Source organism: Chlamydotis macqueenii, chromosome 16 (genome assembly GCF_036417535.1).
Source record: "Chlamydotis macqueenii isolate bChlMac1 chromosome 16, bChlMac1.mat, whole genome shotgun sequence".
NCBI lineage: Eukaryota > Metazoa > Chordata > Aves > Otidiformes > Otididae > Chlamydotis > Chlamydotis macqueenii.
The window spans coordinates 9597793-9623181 of NC_141571.1; the positions used below are offsets into that span (position 1 = coordinate 9597793).

The 25389-nt window shown below is 42.2% G+C and overlaps 1 protein-coding gene across 1 annotated transcript in view; it reads right to left on the bottom strand.

Moving 5' to 3' along the window:
- The window catches only part of BCAS1 (brain enriched myelin associated protein 1), a 55090-nt gene extending 46882 nt beyond the window's left edge, over window positions 1-8208 (bottom strand). The window contains exons 1-3 of the mRNA XM_086761045.1: window positions 8103-8208; window positions 2611-2684; window positions 2417-2498 (exon numbers count right to left, since the gene is read on the bottom strand). Of these exons, the coding sequence (XP_086617171.1) occupies window positions 2417-2498; window positions 2611-2679 (151 nt within the window). The 5' untranslated portion in view covers window positions 2680-2684; window positions 8103-8208. The remainder of the gene's footprint in view (window positions 1-2416; window positions 2499-2610; window positions 2685-8102) is intronic.
- Between the last annotated feature and the right edge of the window lie 17181 nt (window positions 8209-25389).

Consider the following 25389-nt stretch of genomic DNA (forward strand, 5'->3'; position numbering starts at 1 on the left):
GAGAGAAGTCCAACGCAAGGAAAACACTGATAACATTAACACAGCTAGATCTGCGGAGATGTGGACTGAAGCAACACTGCTCCGAACGAGTGCTGACTGAATGCTGCTTGGAAAGGGTCTGAAGCCAACAAGAGGTGGAAGGAAAAATTAATGAGGTGCTGAAAGGTGAGGAGAGAGACATCTGTGGATGAGAGCAATTGCCCATGGGTATGTGGAGGTAACTTAAAAACTATTTGGAACCAAATTTGTAACGCTCAGGCCACGTAGTTCACACCAGATTTTCAAGATGTCAACACTGAAGTGGGCTCAGCTGCTGGCAGGCACCTTTCCATGGGGAGCTCAGGGTCCAGCCTTCCCCCGGGGCAATCACTGGAAAACCACCACCCAAATGGGTCAGAAATGGGGTGCACTTACTGAGTAGTGATCTCCCATACCCCCACCAACTACTCAACTGCTACACTAACACCCACAGTTTATTTTATTCCTTTAGTGTATAGAGAAACAAGCCATCGTTCCCTGCCAGCACGCTCCTCTTGCCCTGGCAGTAGTTGAGTAATATCCAATACTTCCTCTAACAGGAGAGAGGTGGTCAGGGCTGCAACATCAGCCTTGTGACGCAGTTTGAATAAATTCCAGTAAATAGGACTGACCTCTTGGTAATAATGTTGTCAGCCATGCTGCATTCCCTGTTGTCACTTATCTAACTCTATAAATTACTGTAATATAACCTAAATCCTCTAGAACTCAAACGCAGGCAGTTGCCAGTTAAATTCTGTTTACTAAGATCTTGCTGCAGATTAGACGTGCTCTGCTCTCTTCAAGAAGGTCTGCTACCTCTAAAACGAGAGCAATGTAGATTTCTCTACGTGAAAGGCCCCAGCTCAGGATCAGAAGTGGAATTTCACTGCAAAACCTCAGGTCCGGAGGCAATCATGTTACAAAAACATCACTGCAGGTATAATGCCTACCACGTTACAGTACTTTTCCCAGCCAATCACTTTGTCTAAACAACAAACAGGACAGAAAAAATATCGCTATACTTATTTCATTGTTAACAAATAATTTTGGGTACCATTGAAGTCAAAGCAATGTACATAGGACCAGAAATCAGCAAACGAGATGGAAATGTTTAAATGAACCAAAAGGCGTTCACATTTCTATCATGTCATTTGTTAAAATTGCTACTGAAAGGATCAGAAATCTGGTTTTATAAAGAAATGTGCAGAGATGGTTTCTAAGACTTTACAGTCTCATGGATGAGAACACATAGCCACGATATAGATTTTATTTTATTTTTAAAGTTATTTCATTTTTTGAAACCAGCTTATCTTTAGGCAACATTATTAGGCAATTTGGACCCTTAAGTTGAGAGCACATTGTTGATTTCTTATATAAAGAGAAAATCAGAGCAGCTCTCCATACAACAGCCCATGTTCTGTATAGTCCCAGAGTTGTGCTCCCTGTGACCAGAGAACGGGTTTGGCAAAGCAAAGCAGCCTGGCAACAGCACAAACATTTGCCTCACAAGGTTACTCCTGCACAGTAGTTGGGGGATAGTTTAAAGCTCAACAAATTTAGTTTCTAGCCTGCATACGTTTTCAATACATTAAGTCCCCTTGTTGTTGTTTTTTTTTTAATTTTTATTTTTTTATTTTTTTATTTTTTTAACAGTCTCCTACATCCCCTCCAGACTCTCACTTTCCACACCAGTGGGTATTTCAGTCTGGCACTTGAGCACAACATTATCACCTGGTAACACTCTGCTAGCAGCAGAGATGCCATGACGTTATTTAAAGACAACTTGCTCTCCTTCCAACGCATGAACTGCTCTCCCATTCCATTCTGCAAAACAACATTTCATTGTGTCCCCTCAAATGCAGAACCTCACTAAGAGGTGAGATCCTTGCATCAGTGCTGTTCCTGCATTATACTCTTTTCAAGAGCCCAAATTTGTGCTCTGGGCAGCAATTGTTCCTCCAAGGCTTGTGAGAGGCACTATTTCCACCAGTGCCCAAGCAGAAGCAGCTTATCACAGGACACCCTGAAGTTTGTGCAGCATCCTGAGAGGGACCAGTGCCAACCCAGTCCTGCACTATAACACTTCACGCTAACCAAAAGCTTCAGTCTACTAAAGCACATTTTGTGGACAAGATGCAAAACCAAATTCTTAGAACAATTAAACAAACAGCTTCCAGAGGACTTTGGCAGTATTTTTCCCATTTTTCTCTTTGTTATCTTTAAGTTTTCAGGCTTCTGAAAAACCACATATACTGATTCACAAATAAGAGCTGAAACACGGGTTCATCTTTTAATTTGAGACCACATAACAACATTTACTGTTGTTTCAGCAAAAACCTCTCTCTGCCTATCTGGAGGCAAAAGAAGTGCAAACATGCCACCCTTCCCCAGGACATACCTTCACCATTTACTGCAGGAGAATGAGTCCGAACAAATGCCACAGATCCATTTTTAATATTATCAGGAGGTTCAGATAGAGGCTGAAATAGCAAATAATACAGTTCTTAGAAGCGGGTACATAATGGGATTTGGAAAGTAGTGGCAGCAATGTGCAATAGCCAGGGAAGGCGAGAGTGGGCAGCTCTGGGTTACCTGATAGCTCTTCCCTGTGCATGTGTTGTCTTCTTCAGCCTCCTCCGGGACACTCACTGTATTCCCCATGGCTCCTGTAAGATAGAGGAGTGGGGAAAAAAAACCAAATAACCCTTTCTTTCTCATTAATACACATTTGCTGCCTAATTCAAATCAAGAGACAGCCAATGGTGACAGACTTCAACAGGCTGTTTAAATTCCTATTATCACCACCTGCTTTCCCAAAGGCACCTGCTCTGGTCATCAGCCTGCACCAGCCGGGCTTACTCAAACCCAGGTATGCACAGGGGCTCACAGCTGCTCCCTAAAAATGGTACAAGCTAACAAACTTTTCTTGTTTGTTGAGGAGAACTGGATACAATCACACCTGCATCATTTATCAGGGCTCAGTAGATTGTAACATGGAGTTAGAGCAGAATAAAGCGAAAAAGACCAGAATATATGAATAAATGACAGCAGCTTGGTGAGGGTTCATATTTTTGTTTGGTTTTAATTTAAAAAAAAAAAAAAGAAGAGAGAAAAGGGGCAGCTTGTAAATAAATCATGCATGTAAACTCTGAACATGCATGTCCTGAAGTTACATGCAACAAATCCCCTGGGGAAAATTCTCTCCTGTCGCTGTGCAGGTATTTGGCCTGCAGACAGCTTCAACTACAGCTCACAGGTGTAACTGAGCTGCCTTTCCATGGCTGGTCCAAGCGCTGCCAGGATTGTGGCTGCAGCAAGTCGGAGACACCACGAACCAGCCACCACGGCGTTCACCTGTGCTCCTGGATGCGTTTGGGAGCATCTTGTGTTCCCGCAGGTGCAGCACTACTGGTACCCAAGCTGGACAGCTTAAAATGGCTTTCTAATGTTCATACCTACTTTGATCCAGGCATAATCTTATCTACTGAATTACTGTTGGTACATCAGATAATTTAACAGTCAGTGAAACTGTTCTGATTTCTTTAAACACTTTTTCTCAGGAGCAATGTGTTTGTTTCAATTTTAGCCTCTTTCCTGTGTATAACTACAGATAAAACTTGGGGGTTTTATTTTGTTTATTTTTTTTTCTTTTCTTTTCTCCTTACTTAAAGCTTGGGGGTTTTATTTTGTTTAATTTTTTTTCTTTTCTTTTCCCCTGAATTTAAAATACATTTATGTACCCTCTGAACTCACTATGCTTTATGACTGTAAATTCTTGGGGGCCAAACATGCTCCCTGCAACATGGCTGAAGGGCAAACCAGACTGAAGTCAAGAGGAAGCTTCCTATTGACTTTGGCTCAGGATATATAAATGTATATATACTCTTAAAGCTACACAAATAAACACTAAGTAGAGACTATTTGGAGCCACACCTTGAAAGAGGAAGGTCTCCAAAGAGAGGAGGGTGGGGAGGTGCAGCCAGCCCCAGCCCCAGCGCTCATCCTGTTGGATGTCCTGCACGGCGGCACGGGTACCAAGGGCCCTTCTGTTTTATTACTGCTCTGGTTTACGCCTCTATGAATCAGTGAGGTATGGATGACAGCAACTTCCGTAGTGTTTTAATTAAACAACCCTTAGCTATTGGAGAAAATAAAGAAAAGAGTAGTTTTGCTAAATCATGTGCACTAGAATTTGAATGCAAGAGGTGGGGGCAGCTCTCCTTTCAGCCCACAGCCCCAAGTGCCTGCTTCCAGTTACTGTTTACAGAGCTCAAGCTGTTGTGGTTTTTTGCTAACCCCAATCTACAAACCTTTGCTTTACAGGAATTGTCCAGATCTGGTTTCTATTTTATGCTGCATCCTAGCTGGCGCGAAATCCAAGCCGGGCCTCTCTCCAGGGATGGTTATTGTTCTCTGCTAAGGGCCCAGTGCTGTGCTGGACACCGAACGGCCTCCACCGATGTTGAAACATGAACTGCAGTCGTGCGCTGCTGAGAACTGCTGCATAAACAGTGGCTGTAGGAATGAGCCTTGATTTCAGAGTGCAGAGTTATTTCACAGGGATTTTATCTTCTCAGCTGATATTTCCACTATAAATCAGAACTTCTGATTTATGGTGGAAAACAACCAACGTTTCTCCACGGATGTACAATGGCCTCTTGTCCTTGCTATGTAATTCTGTTTCCTAGCAACTTTAACTATTATCCTATCGGAAGAGGAGAAAACAAGATTCAAATCCTGCTGCTTAGTCTTGATGGTAAATTTAGTATCTGGTTGAATCTGGAGGGTTTACTTTTGTTTTCCATTCACCAGGCCACCTGGTTTATGCCAGGAGACAACTTAAGCAGAGGATGGAATATTTGCAGGTTGTGTGCTTCCTTTTTCACATATGCTGTAAAATCAGTACATATCTGCGGGGAGGGAGAGAAGCTAATGCTTTTTTTTTTTTTTACAATGGTTTGTAGGTTGATCCTCAATTCTTTTTTCCTGTTGATGCAGCTCTGCTCATGCCAAGTAAGTTATCTTTAACAGATACAGAGCAGAGATCGCCGGCTCTGATCCCTGGCGTATTTTGGTCTAGGAGAGATTACTCATCTTCTACAATCAAGTTTATAATTCTCACTGAAATAAAACACACACAGTGGTCATGTGGAATTTTAAAATATTTTCACTCACCAGAACCCTCTCTTTCATAAGAGATAAGACTTGGAGGCTATTTTTGCCAAAAATGGGCCAAGCTTGCTACCTAACCCTCTCAGAATATGATCCCAAAACACCGAACACAATTCTCCACCATGTACATATGTAATATGTCTTCAGACGTCTTCCATCCTTGCAACAGTAATTGATTATTGTATTGCATTGGATTTTGCATTGTATGAGCGGTATTACAACCGCACATTTGGTGTGCTCTGGGGCAAAGTGGCTACTGAAGAGCAGTGACAAGTCTGCGGCCGTTCCTCTGGGTGCAGAGCTCAATCCATGGCACAGCCTCACAGTCCTGGCCCAGATCCTTTAGTAAAATTAGGAAGATACAGATACATGCTTGCTTCTGCCCTATTTTGCAGAAAAAATGAAAGGTCACTGCCACCTATAGACAAAACTGAGTATCAGCAGAAAATGCAAAATGGTATCAAATTGGCAGAATTTCAAGTTGTCAAGCAAGTAGTGTCACAGCTATTCACTTCTGCCTTTGCATCCAGGAATTGCTGCTGCAGAGGCAATTGCATCTGACTGCGCCCATATGTGCCTCTAGATTTACATAAATGAGCTCTGCTCCAGCTCAGTCATTAACATGAAACGGTCAAGTTTTCCCTAAAGTGCTCAGGATTCTAGTTTATACTAACACATCAAGTTTTGTCTCGTTTGAAACACCTTCTCTTCAAGCTAAAATTATGAAATGTGGAGCCGAGAAAGTTTTAAGAAAAATAAGGGGTTCCTGCGAGGCTCTTATTTGGTGCCTTTTTTCACCAATGAGTTTGTGAAGACCATCACTTTGAACGTGCACTGCCCAAAGATAAAGTCCTCACACAAGCAAATGGGTTTTCAAAAGATGCTGAAGGCTCCCAGTGTGCATGACTTGCCTGAAAAAAGCAAGTATTGGGGAGCAGTCAGGATCTGGCCACGCACCTGTTCCTGGTGGGCAGAATCAGACACAGAAATGACTGAGGACCTTGGTCCAGCTGTGAACCCTACGCTGTCTCTTGTGATGCTGGCTTGGTCTCTCCATTGGGTGGTTTCATTCTTTCGGTTATTAATCATGGTTATCTATTAGTGGTACAACCACCAGGCAGGACCTATTTGTGCCCTTTGTTCTATGTCTGAAAAGCACAGAGCCGGGCTCTGCAGTAAGCTGTGAGCATGGAGCAAACCTCCACCAAACCTGGGAGGTGTCAAGATGTCTATTTTGTGAAAGGAGGTTTGAACTTTTACAGAGACAAGACAATTTTAGAGGGTCGAGAGGGGAAAAGAGATGATCCTGATGCAAGAATACTTTTTTCAAAATAAGATTAAGTCGAGAGAAACTGGAGTAAGCTCATTCCCATCCTTAGGCTTCCTTTCTAGACACAGATTTTTTGATTAAGTTTCAAGGATATTATCCTCGCAGGGGGCTCATTCAGACCAGCTGGAATGCAGCCTGACTGGTTTAGAAAGGAACATGAACTACCAGCCTCCAGATCAGACACGGCTCCGAAACAGTTCCTTTCCCAAATTATGCTTCACTGTTTCTATTGCAATGCAGAGAATAATCCAAAAGAAAATTGTATTTTTTAATATATTTTTTTAACATTGTATGAACTGTAGTGTGCTCCAAGCATGAGATCCAGGCTTGGTAAAATCCTCCTTTTTCTCTCATTCTCAAAAATCATTGTTTTGGTCTTGGCAGAGTGGCAAAAGCTTTGAAAACTATGAAAGAAAATTACAACAAAATCCGTGATCTACTGCGTACTCTGGCTAAAGCCAGATAAGCCTGACCTTTCTAATGTATTGGCCAACCTAGAACCTAGAATATTGCAATCACCTGTGTCACAGTGCCTATTAATAAAAAAGTACACAATTAATTCCTCACTAAAACTTGCCATATGTTGTACTTAAATATCAGAGAAAATAACCAACCTTACTTAGTTTTCTTTGCATCTTGTTTCATTATAGATATGGCCACTCTGCAGGTGGTGGGGAGAGACTTAAGTAAACTCATGTGTATTCCAGAGGTGGAGGAAGGACCTAGCACGCATTAATTCAGGCAAAACGTGCCTGCCTTGTGGCCGCAGGGCAAAGACTAGATCCTTTTTAGTACATCCCTGTCCCTTATCCTGCCTCTTGGAAAAGAGCTGAGCATGGGGACATGTCGATTGGTGTCCAGCTAGAAAGGCAGAAGCTCCTGCTGTGCTTGACGTGGAGCCAGGGAAGGGCTCATAATAGGATAGGGGTTTAGAAAGTCTCCTTACCTTCCTTCAGTGCAGCTCTCAACTCAGACACGTGTTGGATATGAAGAAACCAGGGGACAAACGCATCTGAGCACTGTCAGTGGCTAAGGAGGAGGAATGGACACATGACAGACAGCAGTGAAGGGGCAGGAGAAGGAAGGGTTGAGATGACTCACCCAGGGCAAACAAGAAACACCCAAGAACAATTTGAATAGCGACCTGGCAGCTGGCCGTGCATCCAGGACATGCAGAATTACAGTCCTTAAGGCTCCAGGGCCAGGTTTTAGTACAATTCTTTCAGCCACTCTGCATTGTAACCAAACGGGAGAAGCAAAATAGCTCAAACATTCACACCCTGGGCTTTCAGGGAGGGAACAGTTCAACAATGGCACGAAGGCGAACAATCCCAACCTAGCTGGTCAGAAAGCTGATCTTTTTATTCTTGTGTCCTTTTGCAGAAAAAGCCAGTGCACCAAAAGGCAAAATTTATGCCGGGCACTTCAGAGCCCAAACAAAGTAAGCCAAGCGCTTGCAGGAGCTCCTAACATCATTTAGCACGTGCAGGACTCTACCTAAGCATGGGACAGAAGTGGCAGCAGAGGAAGAGCAAAAGCAAAACCCAAGAAAAGCCAAACCAACAGCAGCAGCAGGAGTTACCTGGGGAGGGTGGCCGGGGTGCCCGGTGTCCCTGGAGCCGGAGCTGGTCCCGGCGAGGTGCTGCTCGCCCAGCCCCGGCGGCTCTGCCCCAGCCCCTGCCTCCCGTAATCAGCCCGAGGAGTGCTGACAAACACTGGGCGCAAACACACAGAAGGGTGGAGTAGTCCACCTTCCCAGCCCTGCTTGAAATATTTTCTGTTCTTGGGCGCTCTGGCCACCCAAACCTGATTAAATGCGTACTTGACCTTCTGGGTTTGGGGCAGCCCAGCACAGACCCTTTGTTGGTGGAAATTGCAACGTTGTGCTGAACACCTAAAAACCTCTTCCAAATACAGATTTTTCTCACAATGGCAGAAAAAAACAGAGTATATTTTATGACATGACTATGTGCTGTAGTCAAAGTGCATCTTAATATTCCATAATGTGTAAACTGACTAAGTGTTTGTATTTTGAAACTTTTGTCACCGTTTACTGCTCCCTTACGTGAGTCACTGAGCCCACGCTCAGACTGGGGGTGTCTGGAGCAGGGAAAGGCTTTTTGTTCTGAGTTTTCACACCACCTCAGCCTATAAAACTTGGTTTCAGGAACTGGAGTTCTCACAGACTGTCGTAATACCAAAAAAAAAAAATTCCTTATTTTATAGTTTGAGGAAGCGACAGCAAAGACTTGTGAAAGGCTTACACAGGGCAATGCCATAAACCAGTTTGGGGACCGGCTGGAGCCCCTGCCGCAGGGCTCCTCCCCAGCACAGCTGTTAACGCTGTCGTGAGGTGAGGAGACTAAAAGCACAGTGTCAGCTTCTCCTTAATTATTAATGAAATATCCCGAGGCCGGGGGTTCCCAGAAGCTCTCTTTAGGCTGCCTTTCATCCAAGCCTGGTGTACACAGATCACTTGACTGCCAGCTTCAAATGTTCAAATATATTAATCAGCTTGTTTCAAGTAGTGTGTTGTCTGCACAGTATGTGTCTCAAGATTCAAATAAATTGGAATACAATTGCAATCCCTGCAATCTTTGTCCCTATATACTTGCTCATATCATTCAGGTGGCACTTTTATTTCTGTGTTGCTTTACGGTTTTAAATATAATTCTGTTATTAGCCATGATAAATAAATAGATCTGTAACAAGGGTGATGTGCTGGCTGTGAATGGTGTGAGATGCTTCAGAGGATGATGAAAAAAACTGTAAGCATGAAAATAGAGCTTCTCATTACGTCCACCACCTCAGAAGTACATGGGAGGATGAGTGGGTGTTCTGACTCCCTCAGGTCTTCAAGCATGAGGTCAAGCAGCTTTATAATTTTTTCCTTACTTTCTCACCTTAGATATTGCAAATCTTTGCTTACAAGCTCGGATGATACCGCACAAGTTCAGTCTCATAATCCTGTCCAAAGAAAGAATTTGATTTTGGGAATATTCTCTGGATGGCACATGGGGTGGTGGCAACAAAACTTATCTGTGGGCTAAGGCACAACACACCGACCCGACTGTGAAACCAGTCACCCATTCAGTGACTCTGGACTAGTTTTCATTCATTGTTTTTTGTATTTTTTTGATCTTTCTCCTTGGGTTTAATTATTATAATGAAATAATTTTGAAATGCAAAACATAAATATTCCATCCCAGAAATACTTCATTTCTTTAAGAAAATGTCTTCAAGATTCAGTACATCTTTGCACCATATTTTGCTTTCTGTGGAGCTACTTGCTTTTAAAAAGTCATCAAATTCAGTCTTAAAAACTTAAAATGCATCATAAAAAATAATTTGGACTATCATATACTTCACCTTATGGCATGTGCTGTGAATATAAAAATAAAAATACCTTTTCCTCAAAAAAGGCTATTCTTAGAAATGAGCCCAAACAGATGGTAGTATTACTGAAGGATGTTTGTACACTTTATTTTCCACAGAATTGTGTTTGCCAGTATTCATCCAGGCATTTTTTCCCCTTCATGACTTGAACTGAGCAGCAATAATTTAGATACTTTTGAAAGAAAAGGTCACTGCCTAGCTTGGGGCATTAACATAAGTGCTTAAGCGAGGGGACAAATCTCCTTTGGATGCTACATAGGCTGCGATGTGAATCTGTGTTCACCTGGACAAATCAGGAGGTGGTTGTGACATCCGTCCCAGTGCCTGTCTCTCTCAAGTCTGATCCCTGAATTTTGGCAATGGAGTTGGATACCTGCGACCAGGAGATGTGAATACTCTCTGTGTCCCCGTGTGTCTTTCTGCAGTATCAAGGCTATTCGTGTGGTGATCAAAGCCGTTCCTCCCTCCCCTCCTCCTCAGAGCTCATCCTTCTCTGACCTGGTTTGGCAGCACTTCCAACAGCAGAAATAACCACAGCAAATATCAGAGGAAATGTCTTTCTGCTGTGCCTCCTCCAACATCAGTGCAATTATACTGAGAGCTAATTTGATGTGCAGTTGCCGAGATACTCTTCTTGATTACACTGGTGTAACCTTATTAAATTAGAGAGATCAGAGTGAGGTTTATACCAATTTAATTTTTCCCAGTTATGCGATCCTAATGGACAATTATCCGTCCGTTCTTTGAGGCACATTTCAGCTCAGTTTTATTATTGTTTTACAGCCATTTCAAAGACATCCCATGTGTTGATGAAGGACAGACCAGAGGTGCACACCGTGAGTTTTATTTTACTTTGTGCTCAGGAATTATTTAGCTGGGTGGCAGTGGACAGAGGATGATGGCCATAGACGAGAATCCTTTCCAAAGCAGAGGAAACTGAACGTTTTCTTTCATGATTTTTCAGTGAACAAAATGATTTTTTTTTCTATCTAAGATCTATAATGAAACTATCACCAAATAAATCTTTCTCCGCTGCAGGAAATTCTCAGCTTGTGCATCTGACAGCTGCATAAAACTTCCTCTTCGTTGATGGCACAGAGCTCCCAACAATTATATATGATTAGCCAGAATGAGAGCCAACACCATTCAAATATTGACAATTGAAGAGCGGACTAATATTGGTCTATATTTGCATCCCCTTTTGCTGTATGTAGTCTTGAAAGGGGGTGGTGTGTTAATTTAAGGTGAGGACTTCCATCCGGCTGTTCCCGTCAAGGTTTATTTAGCAGAGCCGGAGGGATGAGCAGCAATACACCCTTAGCAACACTAGAGAGAGCTGAGAGAAGGAAACTGCAGGAGAAGAGCTGAGGAAAAAAAAATAGGCATAACTCTAGTCAAATTCTGGCAGTTTCAGACAAAATACAAATGAAACTTTGAGTCAGCCTTTCCCATTTCACTCCCAAGAGGATGGATGAAGTGAGTCATGGACTTCCTTCTTCTTTCGATGAGGGAAAACCAGCACAACACTTGCATAGCTCAATTTACCCCAGATCCCGGGTGGGGAGAGCTGTGTGGGCTACCTAAACCCCTGAGCCAGGCCAGCCACAGGCCGGACCCGCCTGCCCTCGGCACCCAGGCAGGTTTGGACCGACTGCCCGAGGGGTGACACACCGGCCTCTGAGGTCTGCAGGGCTTGCCCTGCACTGATGGCTGAGTAACAGCCAGAAACAGGGACGAGTTGTGAAATAAAAGATGCTTTGTGTACAGTGAAAAATTCCAAGTTCATTGAGTTCAGTTTCATTCCTGTCCAAGAAGACTGGTGAAAGGGTAAATTGGGTACATTTCTGCCTTCTTTGGTCAGAGAAACAGCCTGAGGTACAAGGAATCCAGCAGGGTTGCAAGTGTGAAGTAGATGATTTGGTTCCAGCCAGCCCTCAAAGGAAGCAGACACCAGAGTAAATGGAGTTGGTGACATAGAGTTGTTTCTCATGGAAACTCAATAAATTCATCAGGAGCTACACAAACATCTCCCTTTCCCCTGTTCTGTGGTTTCAGCTTCATCAGAACATCCAAACCACATTTAATATCATCTGAATATCCTAGTGGGAATTTTCCCAGTGAAAAAGTTGGCCAAATGGATCATTTAATACCATGTGTCAGGGAAGGCTGTTCCAGCAGCGAGAGCTTTTGCACTCTGAGACATTCATTTCAGAAGTGAAAGACTCTGTCCCATCTGACACTTCAGAAAAGATGGCAGATGGCAAACACAGCAGCTCTTCAGACGGAACCTTGCATTTCCAGGAAACTTCAACTGAGATCTCTGAGAGTCGGATTTATCAGATCAATATATCACTTCACTGACCCACCATAGAGTAGGTTTCCAGAAATTCAGAGGCAGCACAATGATTAATGTTGTTACAGACTCAGGGCTTCAACAGCTGATGTACCCCAAAATAAGATGCTGACATTCCTGGACACTCGATCCCTGGAATGAAATCCATGATCCTTTGGACAGATGTGGGCTTGAAAGATGGTGCAGAGGAGGAGTCAACATCACACCAGCAATGCAAACATCCCCATCCTTTCGAGAGCAGGTGCTGTTTTGAACTAGACAAAGAAAAGCACATTTGAACTCATATGCCTCCAAAACTGAAATGAAACTCAGAGTTACAGGAAAAACTGTTTCTGCTTAAGTTCTGCTTGTGTTTTAAGCCTTATTGGATCTGGCTCCTTTACAGTTAGCAATTCCTAGTGATTACTGAAGAATTATGTTTTCAGCAAGTATGTTTTCCCCACTACCTCTTACGGAGTCCATGTTAATTGTTGAATCTGTCTTGTATTTAGCCAATGTGGTCTGAATGGGTAATGAAAAGGAGAGAATAATTGCTTCAGCGCGGGGAGCTCTGGGGAAGCAGAATCATCAGTAATTATTACCATGCTCCCCGTAGCTCTCGGCAGCGACCACGAGCTGCTGCGCTCTGAAATAACTCCGCAAACCCAGCGGAATCCCTCCAGATTCACGCTAATGTGAAAGCAGAGTTTGGCTCATGCACTTCGGCTGAAACGCTGTGCTAAATGAGAAACATTTGCTCGTGCTGCTTACCAGAGAGAGCCTGAACATGATTTTTCAAACTGTGTCTTGCAACCTCTAGTTTCTCCAGACACTGACTGTGGTTCACAGTGTTGATGTAGGAAGAGCTGGTAATCTGTTATGGTCTTTCCTTCCCCATCACAAAAAACAGGTTTCTGCTCTCACTATTTTTTTAAAAAATGAGAGAATTGCAAAATATATACCAGCTATTTCTTCATGTGGGAGCTTCTAGAAAAGGTTGCTGTGTCAGGATTGAAACAGAGACTTATTGTATACATCGTGCCTTAGTGGGTGGGACAGGCATTTGAACCACAATCACTCTCCTGTATGAGCATTTTATGTTTCCATCAAATATGCACTGATTATAACAATACTATGTTAAATATTTCACTTCGTTAATATAGCTTCTGCAAGGGCTGTGTCACAGCTTCTGCCAGCTGTCCTGACTTTGATGCCTGCTGGTTGTACTCCCCCACCCCCCCATCAGTCTATCACCCTTCCTCTTCCCAAGCCTGAAATATAAAATGCGAGGGGCTTGGCTCACTAAAAACAAAGAGTAGGGAAAAAAAAAAAGGCTTATTGTAGACCATGTATTTCATTCTTCACTTTAGTAAGAAACTGGTCTGGTCACAATCAGCATGAACCTGCATCAGCATTAGCAGTAAGAGAAGTAATTATCTTTAAGAGGGTGCTTGATCCATACGGATCACATCTATGACGCTTTTCTGTCCTGAGGAGGAGTGAGGCGTGAGGTTAGGATGGTACCAGCGGGTGATGGGGTGGGCTGACCTGGGGGTAAGCGCTGGCTTTCAGGCAGAGGGCAGGGCCCCACCGTCAAGTTTTGGCATGGCAAATACCTGGTGCCAACTGCCATGAAGGTGAAGCAGTGTCAGCAGTGTCAGCAGCCTTTCTACCATGGTGCGGATTTTAAACCTCTGCTTCACCAGCAGCTGCCCTCATGGCTTTGGGCTGAGGAAAATCTCCAAACCTTCTCTTATTTTCTTCTCTTTGGACTTCTCCCAAGAAAACAATATTGACTGGCCTCTTGAGCACCTTGTTTTGATGCTTCCTGCTCACAGGGCGTTATCTGGGAAAACTCTACGCACCGCTCCAGTTGTGAGCTCCCACAGCTGCCACAGTCTGCAGTTAATGTTCCTCTTCAGCGCAGGAGAGGGCCCTCAGGTCACTGCAGGAATAGGACAGCTGGAGCCAATTTTGCTTCCTGGAAAAGTATTATTTGCTAAACTTCTGTCAAGTGAAAACATAAGCATGGATAGCCCGACCTTTAGTACACTGAAGAGGTAAAAGCTTTAAGCTATGCAAGGAAACATTAATTTCAGTGAGTGGCTGTGAAGTATAAAGGATATTACATAATTTTATTGCTACCACCAGAGATGAGCTCCCACTGACATATCAGATATGACCTCTGCCAGCTCCTGCGCTGCCCCTTTCGCTTTCTGAAATAATCACCTCAGCACTTCAGTTAAACTTTCTGACCCTGCCGTATTGCTCAGCAAGTTCTTGATTGCTACAAGCTCAAGCTTTATTTCAGGATAACTCCCAGCTTTAAACAGAGCAAGCCCGTTGTTCAGCACAGTTCCAGGGAAGTCACTGACATTGCGTCAGTAGATGAGCTCAGCAGATAGCGAATATGACACAAGTGGGCTGGGAGAAACAAAGCAGGAATTTCAGGCCGCATGGGAGGACTTCTTGTAAATCCTCCTGGTTCATGAAACCAGTTGTTTCATGTACAAAAAAAAATAGGACACGCATGTCGGGATTTCATAGTTTTATTGATTCAGTGGTGCTTGTTTTAATTTCTTGTGTTTGAATGCATTTAGAAATATTTTTATATGTTTGGGTTTTTTAAAGTAATTATCAAAGTGAAAAAAAAACACATAAGAAGGAGGCAAAGAGGAGTCATCAAATATTCAGAATTCATAGTGCAATTCAAGAGGCTTCAAGTCTAACAGTAACTCATTATCAGTAAAATCAGTAATACTCAAATTTAGTAATATTATACATTTTTGAAGATGATAATGTTGCCAGATAGTAACTTCATAACTAAATTTAGTATTTAAAACTGTACATTCTCAAAAGTGAAAGTGAGAGCTGTGCATAAGAAAGAGAGCAGCTAAACAAATTGCCTGCTAGGCATCAGAGGGTTTTGAATTCAGATGTTGCGTCAATCTGTCAATGTGTTCTGGAGTACACCAGCAACTGGACTAGAGGTGCTGGTATCACTGTGACAGAGGTTTTTCTAGTGCAGAACAGGGGACTGTGTGGTATTTAGAAAACACACCTTTTGCGGTCAGGCTGTTTGGAACTAGCTCATTATATGGATGTATGACCAAAATGACCTTCCCTTGCATCTCATGAGTCTGTAACATCCTAAACTTTAAGATTCTCTCCAATTATATATCTCTAGCCAATATTGTCAAGGTTCCTATAGTATCACAAAGCCTTGCATGTCTCTACAAATCAACACTGAGGAAACACAACAAAACAATCCAAGTGATAGCTGAATGAGTAACGCTTACAAAAGTAAGCAAATTATAGATCAGACAAACAAAACCCAGAAGCAAATGTAGGTTGGGTGAAAGCACCTATCTGTCTTTTTAGTGCAGAGTGATTGCACTTTGCCTTTGGGAATGGTGCCAGAGGGAATGCCTTCTGGGTGCAAAAGCGTGCCTCCTGGCCAGCTTCAGTCCTGGCTCGGGTTGGGAGTACACAGTGAATGCCTCCATTACCTCAGTCCTCCAGTGTGGAGGTGAAATGTGAGCAGCACAGATCCAGCCACAGCTGATTTCAAGCAAGGTGAGTTAGCCCTTCCCTGGCAATAAACATGAACTGATACCTGGAAACGGCCAGAATGTCTTGGCCAGCAACACCACGTACAATGAATCAGTCCACGTGAGCTCAGGACAGGACATCCTCCTACCTTCCCGTGAACCCTGATGTGTATCTGGCTGCACCTCAGTGCTACCATTGATAGCTAAGGCTACGTGAGTAAAGATATAACTACGTGGAAGCAACTGTACTTAAAAAAAACACACAACAACAAAGCGTGGGTTGTTGCCAGAGAACTTCAGCACAATAGGAACTATACAAAGGTAGATTTGCGAGATGGTGTGGTGCAAACACAGCAATTCTGAATTTAGAAGAGTCTGTTTCTCATTTCTTGGCCGCACAGTTGCACAGCTTTTACTGGGGCTGCTCCCAGATGGGGCTGTTTGCAGAGCTAGGAGTTGTTCTGCACCAGCGTCCAGCCCTGCCTCTGGTTGTGACTAAACTGGGTGGCACTGTGCTGTGTCCCCACGCAGACCGGAGGTCCGTCCTGGCTCCCAGGTGGCCTCCATTTGTACACAAAGGGAATGGGGGACGCGTGCCTGGATGTGGCAGTAGGAGCCAGCCCGCACAGCACGTTCTTTCAGGAGACCCCAAACCCTTCAAAAAAGTTGCTGGTATTTTCCTCATTATGAAATGAGGAAACCATAAGGTAGAAAATAGACAGTCCAGCTTTAAGATATTAAATTAAGAGGATTTCCTTACGTATCTTAAAAATATGAGATACAGAGTGCAAATATTTGACTCATCTACCAATTTTTTCTCTCAACCTGCTCTTTATAGGAGTAGCTTAAGGGCAAGAGATGTGTAAGAGATCGTTTTATTGACAACTTTCTCTTATTTCTTCTAATAAAGACTCAAGATATGTCTTCTCACTCCATGATTTATTTTAATTTAATCCTCCTCTGATAACCACAAACCACCCAACTCTTCCTCTGGTGCTTAAACATGAGAAGTTCTTTTAAAATTTATTTTTCGCTCAAGCTCCAGTTCATTTCAAGTGTTATTCCTGGGCCTTTCTCTACTTTGCTCATTTGGACATGATGCATAAAGGCTAAATGTGTAACTGTCACCTTCATTCCAAAGAGATCCCAAGCAGGTTTACTTGTTTTTATGAGTGCAGCTTGATATATATTTAAAAGCCTTTTGTGTGCTTAGGCTATAAGTCAAATTATGAATTTGTTAGTCTTTGCTATTTATGCCTTTTCATATTGGTTGTCTCTACATAGTTCTCTAAGTCAAAGCATGGGTTTTGCATTAATTAGGTCTGTTTTGTTTTTTTTTTTCCTAGTGTGAACTATTCTTTATCCTCTAAATTGCTTCTTCATAGGCTCTTTACAGCACTGCAATGAGTGGTGGCTGTTCTCCACATCATTTTTTCCTGCTAATTCCATAAAATGAAAGTTTACCTTGAAGAAGGTGAGTCATTGTCAGGTGAGTCAGGGCCAGTAAGAAATCACCTCAATTAAGCAAAACTAACACTAAAGCCAAGCTTTCTATAGCTCTATTGTAACAAACAGGAAAAAAGCCCTTTGTGCACCAAGGTGCACTACTTTTTGACTTCTGGGTACTTACAGACTGTGACAGAGAGACAAGCTTTCACCTAGGATTCTTGCTGAGGAACAGACAAGAAATTAATTCTTCACTAACTAATGCCTCTTCCACTGCAGAGACTTCAGCATCTTCCTGTTAGTAAGCTTCTCCAGCTGGTAGTAAGAATATTTGCTTATGGAAGCTGACAACCTTTGGCATGTTTTTAACAATTATAAGAGGCTTGTTGCCTGCTTTACACCTTTTATTGCCCTCTGCTCAGTTCTTTCATCGCCTTTAGTCCCTAAGATTGAACGCAGTAGGAAGCAATGTTGGGCTGGTGTCTATATGGCATAAAGGGCGGGGGAATGCAAGTCCAGAACTGCTGTCTGAAAAACTTACAACATTAAAAATTTTAACTTCTTTAAGCAGTATTTTTTAAGGAGACACTGGACTCTTTTTTTTTTTTTTTTTTTGTTATATAGAACAAGGGCACAGATGAGGCTGCTGCTGTTACTGGCATAATCCATTCACATATAGGAGCTAATTTACCCTATAGATTTTGTTTGTAAACTATAATCAAATTACAGAATTATGCATGCTACTTTTGTAGCAGTGTGGTTTGTTTGATTTTTTTTTGTTTTTTTTTTTTCTTAAATTATCAGTTAGGGAGATGATGCATGAGACTATATGCATAACGCATAAGACAAAGCAAAAAATATGTAAAAGCCCACAACTTCCATACTGCAGCCATTCTGAAATGTAAGAACGGGGATGAATTCACCCTGCTGGGAACATGTTCCCCGGTCTGACAGCAAAAGCGGGGAGAGGAGGCCCAGCGCCAAGGGATGCTGCTGCCTTACGGCAGATGGCAGCCGCCAATCGCGCTCGGCGCGGCGGCTGGGACCGAGAGAGGCAGCAACGGAGCAGCCCCGGCGATGCGGAAGGCAGCGTCCGCTCGAGAGGTTTTACAGTCTGACATCTGCTTTGGAGCTGAGCTTCACTGCTCTCTCACCGCCCCAGCCTTCCTGAACAGGTAAAACCACACCCGGGTGCTGATACTTTGGGTTGCAGATGCTCGTATTTCCGCATCTGAGCAGTTCAACCCACTCAGCGCTATTGTGGATGGTCACAGATGTTCCCAGTAAGACAAAATGCCTTCAGATAGCAAAGTTTTTCATTTGGAACATTAGACTAAAAGATAAGAATCCCTTTTTCTGCATAGTTCTGTCATGTGTTCACAGCTGATCTGTGAAACATCTCTTAACACTTAACAAGGAACGTTGCAGTTCAACAAGTGCAAAAATTACTCACAGTTGACTCAAAATGAAAATATTTCTCAAAAAAGTGAAAAAGAAATCCTCAAATGAGCCAGGTCATCTGGATAATTTTATTTGATCAGAAACTTTGCATTACATAACCCACTCTACTTCATTTTAATAAAACTGATGTCAAGAATTTACAAAATGAAAACAAAACCTCTCAATTTATTGGGATACTTTTCCCTACTATTTTTTCCCTGCCAAAATTGTTCATAGGATGTAAGTAGTTTCATCCACATCTAAGAAAAAATTCCCTCCCACTTTATTTGACAGTATAAGAGTTACCTGCTGAAAATAATTTGCCTTAATCCCTATGAAACATAGGATGATTTTGGCTAGATGCTCACACTTAGTACACTTTCACCTGTGTAACCTTACTGGAATCACTTTGTATTCATCTGTTTACAAATTGGCTGAGCCCACACATTGCAGAGCAAGACCTAAACATTTGAGCCAGACAAAAGGTCATTCTCTTTACGACTGCTGCAATGACAGATATGTAACTCTTGCACTTGTTCGTACTTACACAAGAATGCCCTGAGTCAATGGGAGCCTGTGGTCTGGCAATGCTGCTATTAAGTGCAACTACTGCAAATTCTGAAAATGAATTTGGGAAAATATGTGCCTCACTAGTTAGAAGTGAACGATGTAGGCAGCTGGAAGGAGCATGATCTCTCTGAATTACAAATGGGGATTCTTGGAGGCCAAGCTCTCACTTGAGTGGCATGGTGGCACTTCACCGGCACCGTGAGAGCTGCGGGCAGGTGATGGGCAGGAAGGAGCTGTTCAGAGAAGTACATTCATATGTTCAACTGCATAAGAGAGATTTGTAATAGGTGATGTTAAGGAAGCAATATCTGGGGAAAGAATGGAAAACTGGCAATCAGCATTTCTCATTGAAGTTGTCTGCTGCAACAGTGACTCAGTGGGGCGTGCCTGGAACACTGCGTCTGGTTTGCATTTCACTTTCCCCATCAATCTTATCAGTAAGGTCAGCTACACATGTCATGAGGTGAGCCATCACAACTAGCATTTCTTATGAACTTGGGTTTTTTTTGGATTTAATCATTAGAGTACTACTTCAGATATACATAGCTGTGTCATGCTTTATATCTCTGATAAGTGGTAGAGTTTATCAGTTTGGTAAACACTGTTCTCCTGCCACACCTATCTCCCTCATGACTTCACACCTCACACTTTTAGGCTTGGCATCTCCATTTTTCAAATGCTGATGTGTTTGTGAACATAGTGATGATTACAAATGGCAAAGGTTGAACCACAGCACGTATGAAGCTAAGGTTTGAGAAACCTTCAAAGGAGATTGGCTGCCATATAAAAAAAAAATCCTGGATAACAATGGTTATTGCTGATGTGTTCTTGAAATAGAGTTAAACAAAGCATTTTAGGATTTAAGACTATCTCTTACTAGAGATTAAGAGAGCCCTAGTAAGGAACAATGTGTTTGGTACCTGGGTACAACCATCTTTCACCTGCCTTGCTTTGAAGGTTTTGGATTACTTCTGGATGCAGCAAGGTCATTGACTGACCACAGGTCTCACCTGGAATAGTAATTTTGATGATTCAATAGTCTGATTGTTCAATAATTTAGATGGCATCTAGGTGACTATAGTAAAGAAGAGCATTCCTAGCAAGCAGCCATTTTCTTTTGTATTATTTCCACCAAATGAGAGTATTGTATCCACTAAAAAGTTCCATTATTCCAGCAAGCTTCAATTTTGTCCATTATTTGATATTTTCTTCCAATCGAGGTTCAAATTCCTGGAGGGCATTACAGTGATTAGAATCTGAGCATGGGGATTTCTGGCTTTTTCAACTCATCCTGCAGGTATGACTTTGGAAGTTTGTCTTTGCAATCCTGTTTGGTCTGGTTTGTAGCTGTCCACTCTGTTTATTTTTGTGTAATTGTTTTGCAGTTAGTTTATGAATTCTGGATTAGAAAGAACTCAATGCCTCAAGTGAAGTCCTGTTAAAACCACCAAAGTTTTTCCAAGCCAGTATGATTTGCATAATTTCCCCAACAGAAACCACCTTTCAGCCATATGCTATCCTTGACACCAAGCTAAAGGCTGTCTGAAATGTCAGACTCAGGATTATTGGAAACAGAGACTTGGACTGCCTGGGAATTTGGCAGAGGCTACCTTGCCATGGGATTTTGACTCATTTGGCATCTGGTATAGGATAGTCTGAAACTGAGTTTGCCTAATCTGTCCTCAAACCCGAGTGTCAGCAGGGGGCTGAGGTTCAGGACATACTTTACACAGCTGTTTCTGACATCTGTGTCCTGCAACTTCCATTGCCAGAAAACAAGCCATCTCCTGCCTTGCCTTTTCCTCACCGACAGCAGGTGTCACAAGGTAATCAACCTCATTTTTAAGTTTCTGAACATTTCTGTGACTCAAAATGGGGTAATGTCATGCAGTCTCGTGTCTTGTAACCCTACATTTGTACTTCCAGCCACTTCCTCCCTCCTGCAAAGGTATTTCCTATTTGCTTTCTTTTGCCTTCAATGAAGAACAAACTTGTCTGATTAATTGCACATGTATGTGCACGTTTGCACAACTCAAACTGGAAGTGACATTTCTACTATTTAATTGCTAACTCCAGAAAAAGACTCGTCTTTTTAAGCACTCTGGTTTTTCTTCATGCTGCTACAATGCACACTGTTTCCCTTGCGCTATTAAAATAGGCAAACTGTGGTGACTGTGGTGACTGAACGGAGAGTTTGGCTGCAAAAGAGCTGTTCTTGTCATGACGTACTCATGGCTGGGTCTGTTTTTAGCATCTGTAGTAAAATCATAAGTCATAGCTGTGAAAATAACATCTAGGTATCATCAGGTCAAGGACATACACATAAAACCCTAAAAAAATTATGTTCTCCCACAGCACGTAATCATTTCAATTGCCTTTTAAATCAAAAAGTACAACAAAAAACCCAGGAGAAGCTAAGATTTTTCTTTTACAATTGGCTAATTAAGAGTGACAAACATTTCTTTAACTGACTATCAAATTTCTGTCTTTGGCATAGACTGGACATGACATGAATGTGCCAGCTGTTATGATGAATTCCTTGGGCAGCCAAACTATTTCCTATTCTGGCTTGATTCCTTTCTTCTCATTTTGAACAAAAAGTCCAATTTAGGCATGAGAAAATTTCTGAAGATGCATCTACCTCTCTGTCTTGTCCAGCCATGGCCCCACGGTGTGTAAGCCGTGACATGACTCAGGTTGTCTTTCAAGCCACGCAACTGGCAGTGTTTGGTCTGAACTAGTCTCATTCTAAAGTTAGCTTTTTTCAGATCAAGTTTTTGTGTTGTTAAATTTGTTCCCTGGGGTCATAGAGTCCATGCTGACATTTTCAGGTGGGGTTAATGATTTAATGTGACTCATATGTCAGTGCTAACTCACTCAGGTCTCACAACAAATCCAACCGATGACTCAGGAAACCTTTTTATCATTGTATTTAGATGATGTGTGCTTACAGTGCCCAGGATTTCTAAAAGAAAGAGAAGTAATACATATTTCACAGTTTTTTTTTTTGTCCGTACTATCTCTTTTCAACTTTGTGAAGTGATTAGATAGCCCTTATCAGAAATAGACCACATCTCCCAGAAAACACCAGGTTATGGCCTCCCTGCTGCTGATAGTGAGCTGGGTTTAAAGAGAACATAGTGGTTAATGTTTTTGCCATTAGCATGTGACTTCAGTCAGAGGGGACACACAAGAAAGAAGAGAAAGGGGATCTGTGTATCATGTGGCACCGTCAGGGTTGCCGAGTGCAAAAGACAGAATAATTTCAGGCCTCATCTAAGCCTGTTCAAACCCAACAGAAAGGAACCCACCAACTTTAGTAAGCTTTGGAAACCACCTTTAATGTGCATGAAGATTAATAACAAGAATGTTACAGAAATACTGTTGTGTTTTGCAGGTGATGGTGTGCACAACCTTGGCACTCTGATTCATGTCAGAGAGAAGAAGAATGGCCCCAGCTTAGATGTACAAGTGCATTCCAGGTCCATGTCAGGATGAGATCTTTGCACAACACTTTTCACCCTGGTCCCAGTTTCCCTGGGGTATGGTACAAAAAGGAGCCATAGGATGTTCCAGGCAAATGTAGTCACCGCCTGCCCTGCAGTTTAGATGTAGCCAACAAAAACTGCTACTTCTACTGGAGAAACATTTAGTCAGTAGACTACCTTCAAGTATATTTCCTTCTTCATTTTTGAAAATGAGCTCCAATATCTTTTTCTGGACATACCCAAAAGGCTATTGAATGCTGCAACTAGACACTGAAAGCTTTCTTATTCTAGGAAAATTTTGGTCGGGAGTTCTAAGAGCATCTTTATTGTCTTTGTCGATCCTCCAGTTTCATGTAAAACACTTTGGAAGAGTGATCTTGATATTTACCTAACTCCGGATTTGTAAGAGTTATAAATAACTGGTAGGAAGTATCACACGTACCACTAGTTTGTGTAATATTTAAACGAGGTCAGTGTGCAATGAACTCTTCAGGTAACGGAGTCCAGTAGACAATTATTGCCTGACACTTCAGTTTTCTATTTGGATAATTTGACCTTTTAATTGAGCACTTAACCTGAAAGTTTACAGAGGGGAACAAACCTCTATTATATGTATTTTTCTCTGAATTTCCAGTTAAAAAGAAAAATTAAAAACTGTTGTCATTTAGCTGATGACTGGTGTTAAAGCTCATAGGAAAAATACAGGGATGTTTTTCACCTCAAGCAGCAGTGCCCACATTTTCCGGCAGGGCAGAGTGGGTCACGTACTCACGTCGGTGTGGGATAGGCTGCACTCTTTGGCCTTTCCCTTATCACATACGGGATTCATGCTGTATATTTGCTCTGCACGCACATAGTAGACCCAGTGTGATCTAGGTTTGCTGTGCATGTATAACATGACTATATTTCATGTTTTCCCAAAACTCAATGCTTTCCTGGAAGCACTGGATTCTCAGTCTATGTGCAGTTAATTCACTCAGCAAATTCTTAAGGACATGCTGGGAAAAGGCTTGAGCAGGCAGCAGCCAGGACTGGGCTGCTGCTTCTGCCCATGCGATTGAGCCAGCCTGCAACCTGCTCCCTGTGTGGTCCCAAATTGCCCCCAAGAAAAGATGTTTCCAAGACAAGACTGAGTACTCTTTTAATTGTCTTGATGGTCTAGATACTGCCTACAAGTTGTAGGCCGAGTTGCATACCTAAAGATTGAGACTGGTTGTGAAAGAGAATTCTGCTGAAAACATTGTTTAGAAAAGCCGTGTCTTGAAAAAAAAATAGTTCTTTGTGTACGTTCTGCATCAGCTAGTTAATTTTACAGCTCTTATGGACTGCCCAGCTGGTAAAATGGGCTGTAACACTACCATGGAACTAGCACAGGGTTCCTGAGGCCTCAAATTCCAATGGAATTTTCCACCCTTAATAGTGTCTAATAAAAGATAAAGAATGAGAAGCAAACTGTTTTCCTTTAGATCAACGATTGCTGAAAGCAAGGACAGTGCTCTTACTCATAAGCAAGCTTGATAATCCCAGCAAACTCACTCATCCATTCTCTGAGATGAGTATATTCCAGTTCAGATCATGCAGTTCATTGCTGGTAAGAAGGAGGGACAAGCTTTTACAATAAGTTCCTTTGAGCAGATCATAATTTTCTACTAGCTTTTTTTTCTAACAGATTGCCCAAGATAATTAAAGAAAACATCAGCTCGACTTTTCCGCACCACTGACTATCCAATGCTTTTGTTGGCTGCAACAAACCCGGATTTGGAAGACTTTCTGCAACACGTAGACAGAATGGGTGTTGGGGAGAAAAATTAAAAACACAAAACCAAGCTCAGAGTTTAGGATATAGGATTTAGGGTGCTTCTTCTTTGGGTGAGAGAGAGAGAGAGAGTGAAAGAGAAAAAGGTTTGACACAGAACCAGTTCTAGCAGAAAATTCTCAGTAAAATTGTAGGGAATTCATGAATAAATGGTTGTGGGAGATAATTTTTATAACAGTTCTGCAAAACATTGGCATGCAAAGGAAAAACAGTGGCTGTGAAGACTTTCATGTTTTTGTGGCCGGTTAGACCTCTGGGCAGGAAGAAAGTTGTCTTGAGTCAAGCCTCCCTGGACAAGGTGTCCACAACTGTCATTATTAGCAGTTCTAGCTGAGAAAAGCAAGCAATTAACATAGACATGAATGATAGTTACTCTTCTAGAATAAGACACTTGAGGTGAAGACTAATGGAGCTTTAACAATGTCTATCTAGAAAACAGAAAATATAATTTCCAGCACAGCCAGCCTTTTACCCCTTTTACCATCAAAACCAAGAAAGTAATGTTGTACATCCGGGATGCTGAGTGTTGCGATAAGATGGAGGTATACAATTAAGGGAGACAGAAGCTTTAAATCAAAGTACATGTAAAGAATCTTTAGCATATGGAGCAAATATAGTAACTCAAACCTCCTTCTGCTGGGGCTAGTGACAATGACCACAAACATTTCCTTGAGCTTGATCAATTTTCTTTAATAATAAACCATCAACTAAGCCATAAGTGGAAAACCGAGAAAATTACTGAAAAACACTTTTCAAAGAACAGCACGTAGCGACATTCCTTTTTTTTCACATTTTACTAAAATATAACTTGCACTAACTTTCCCACTGAG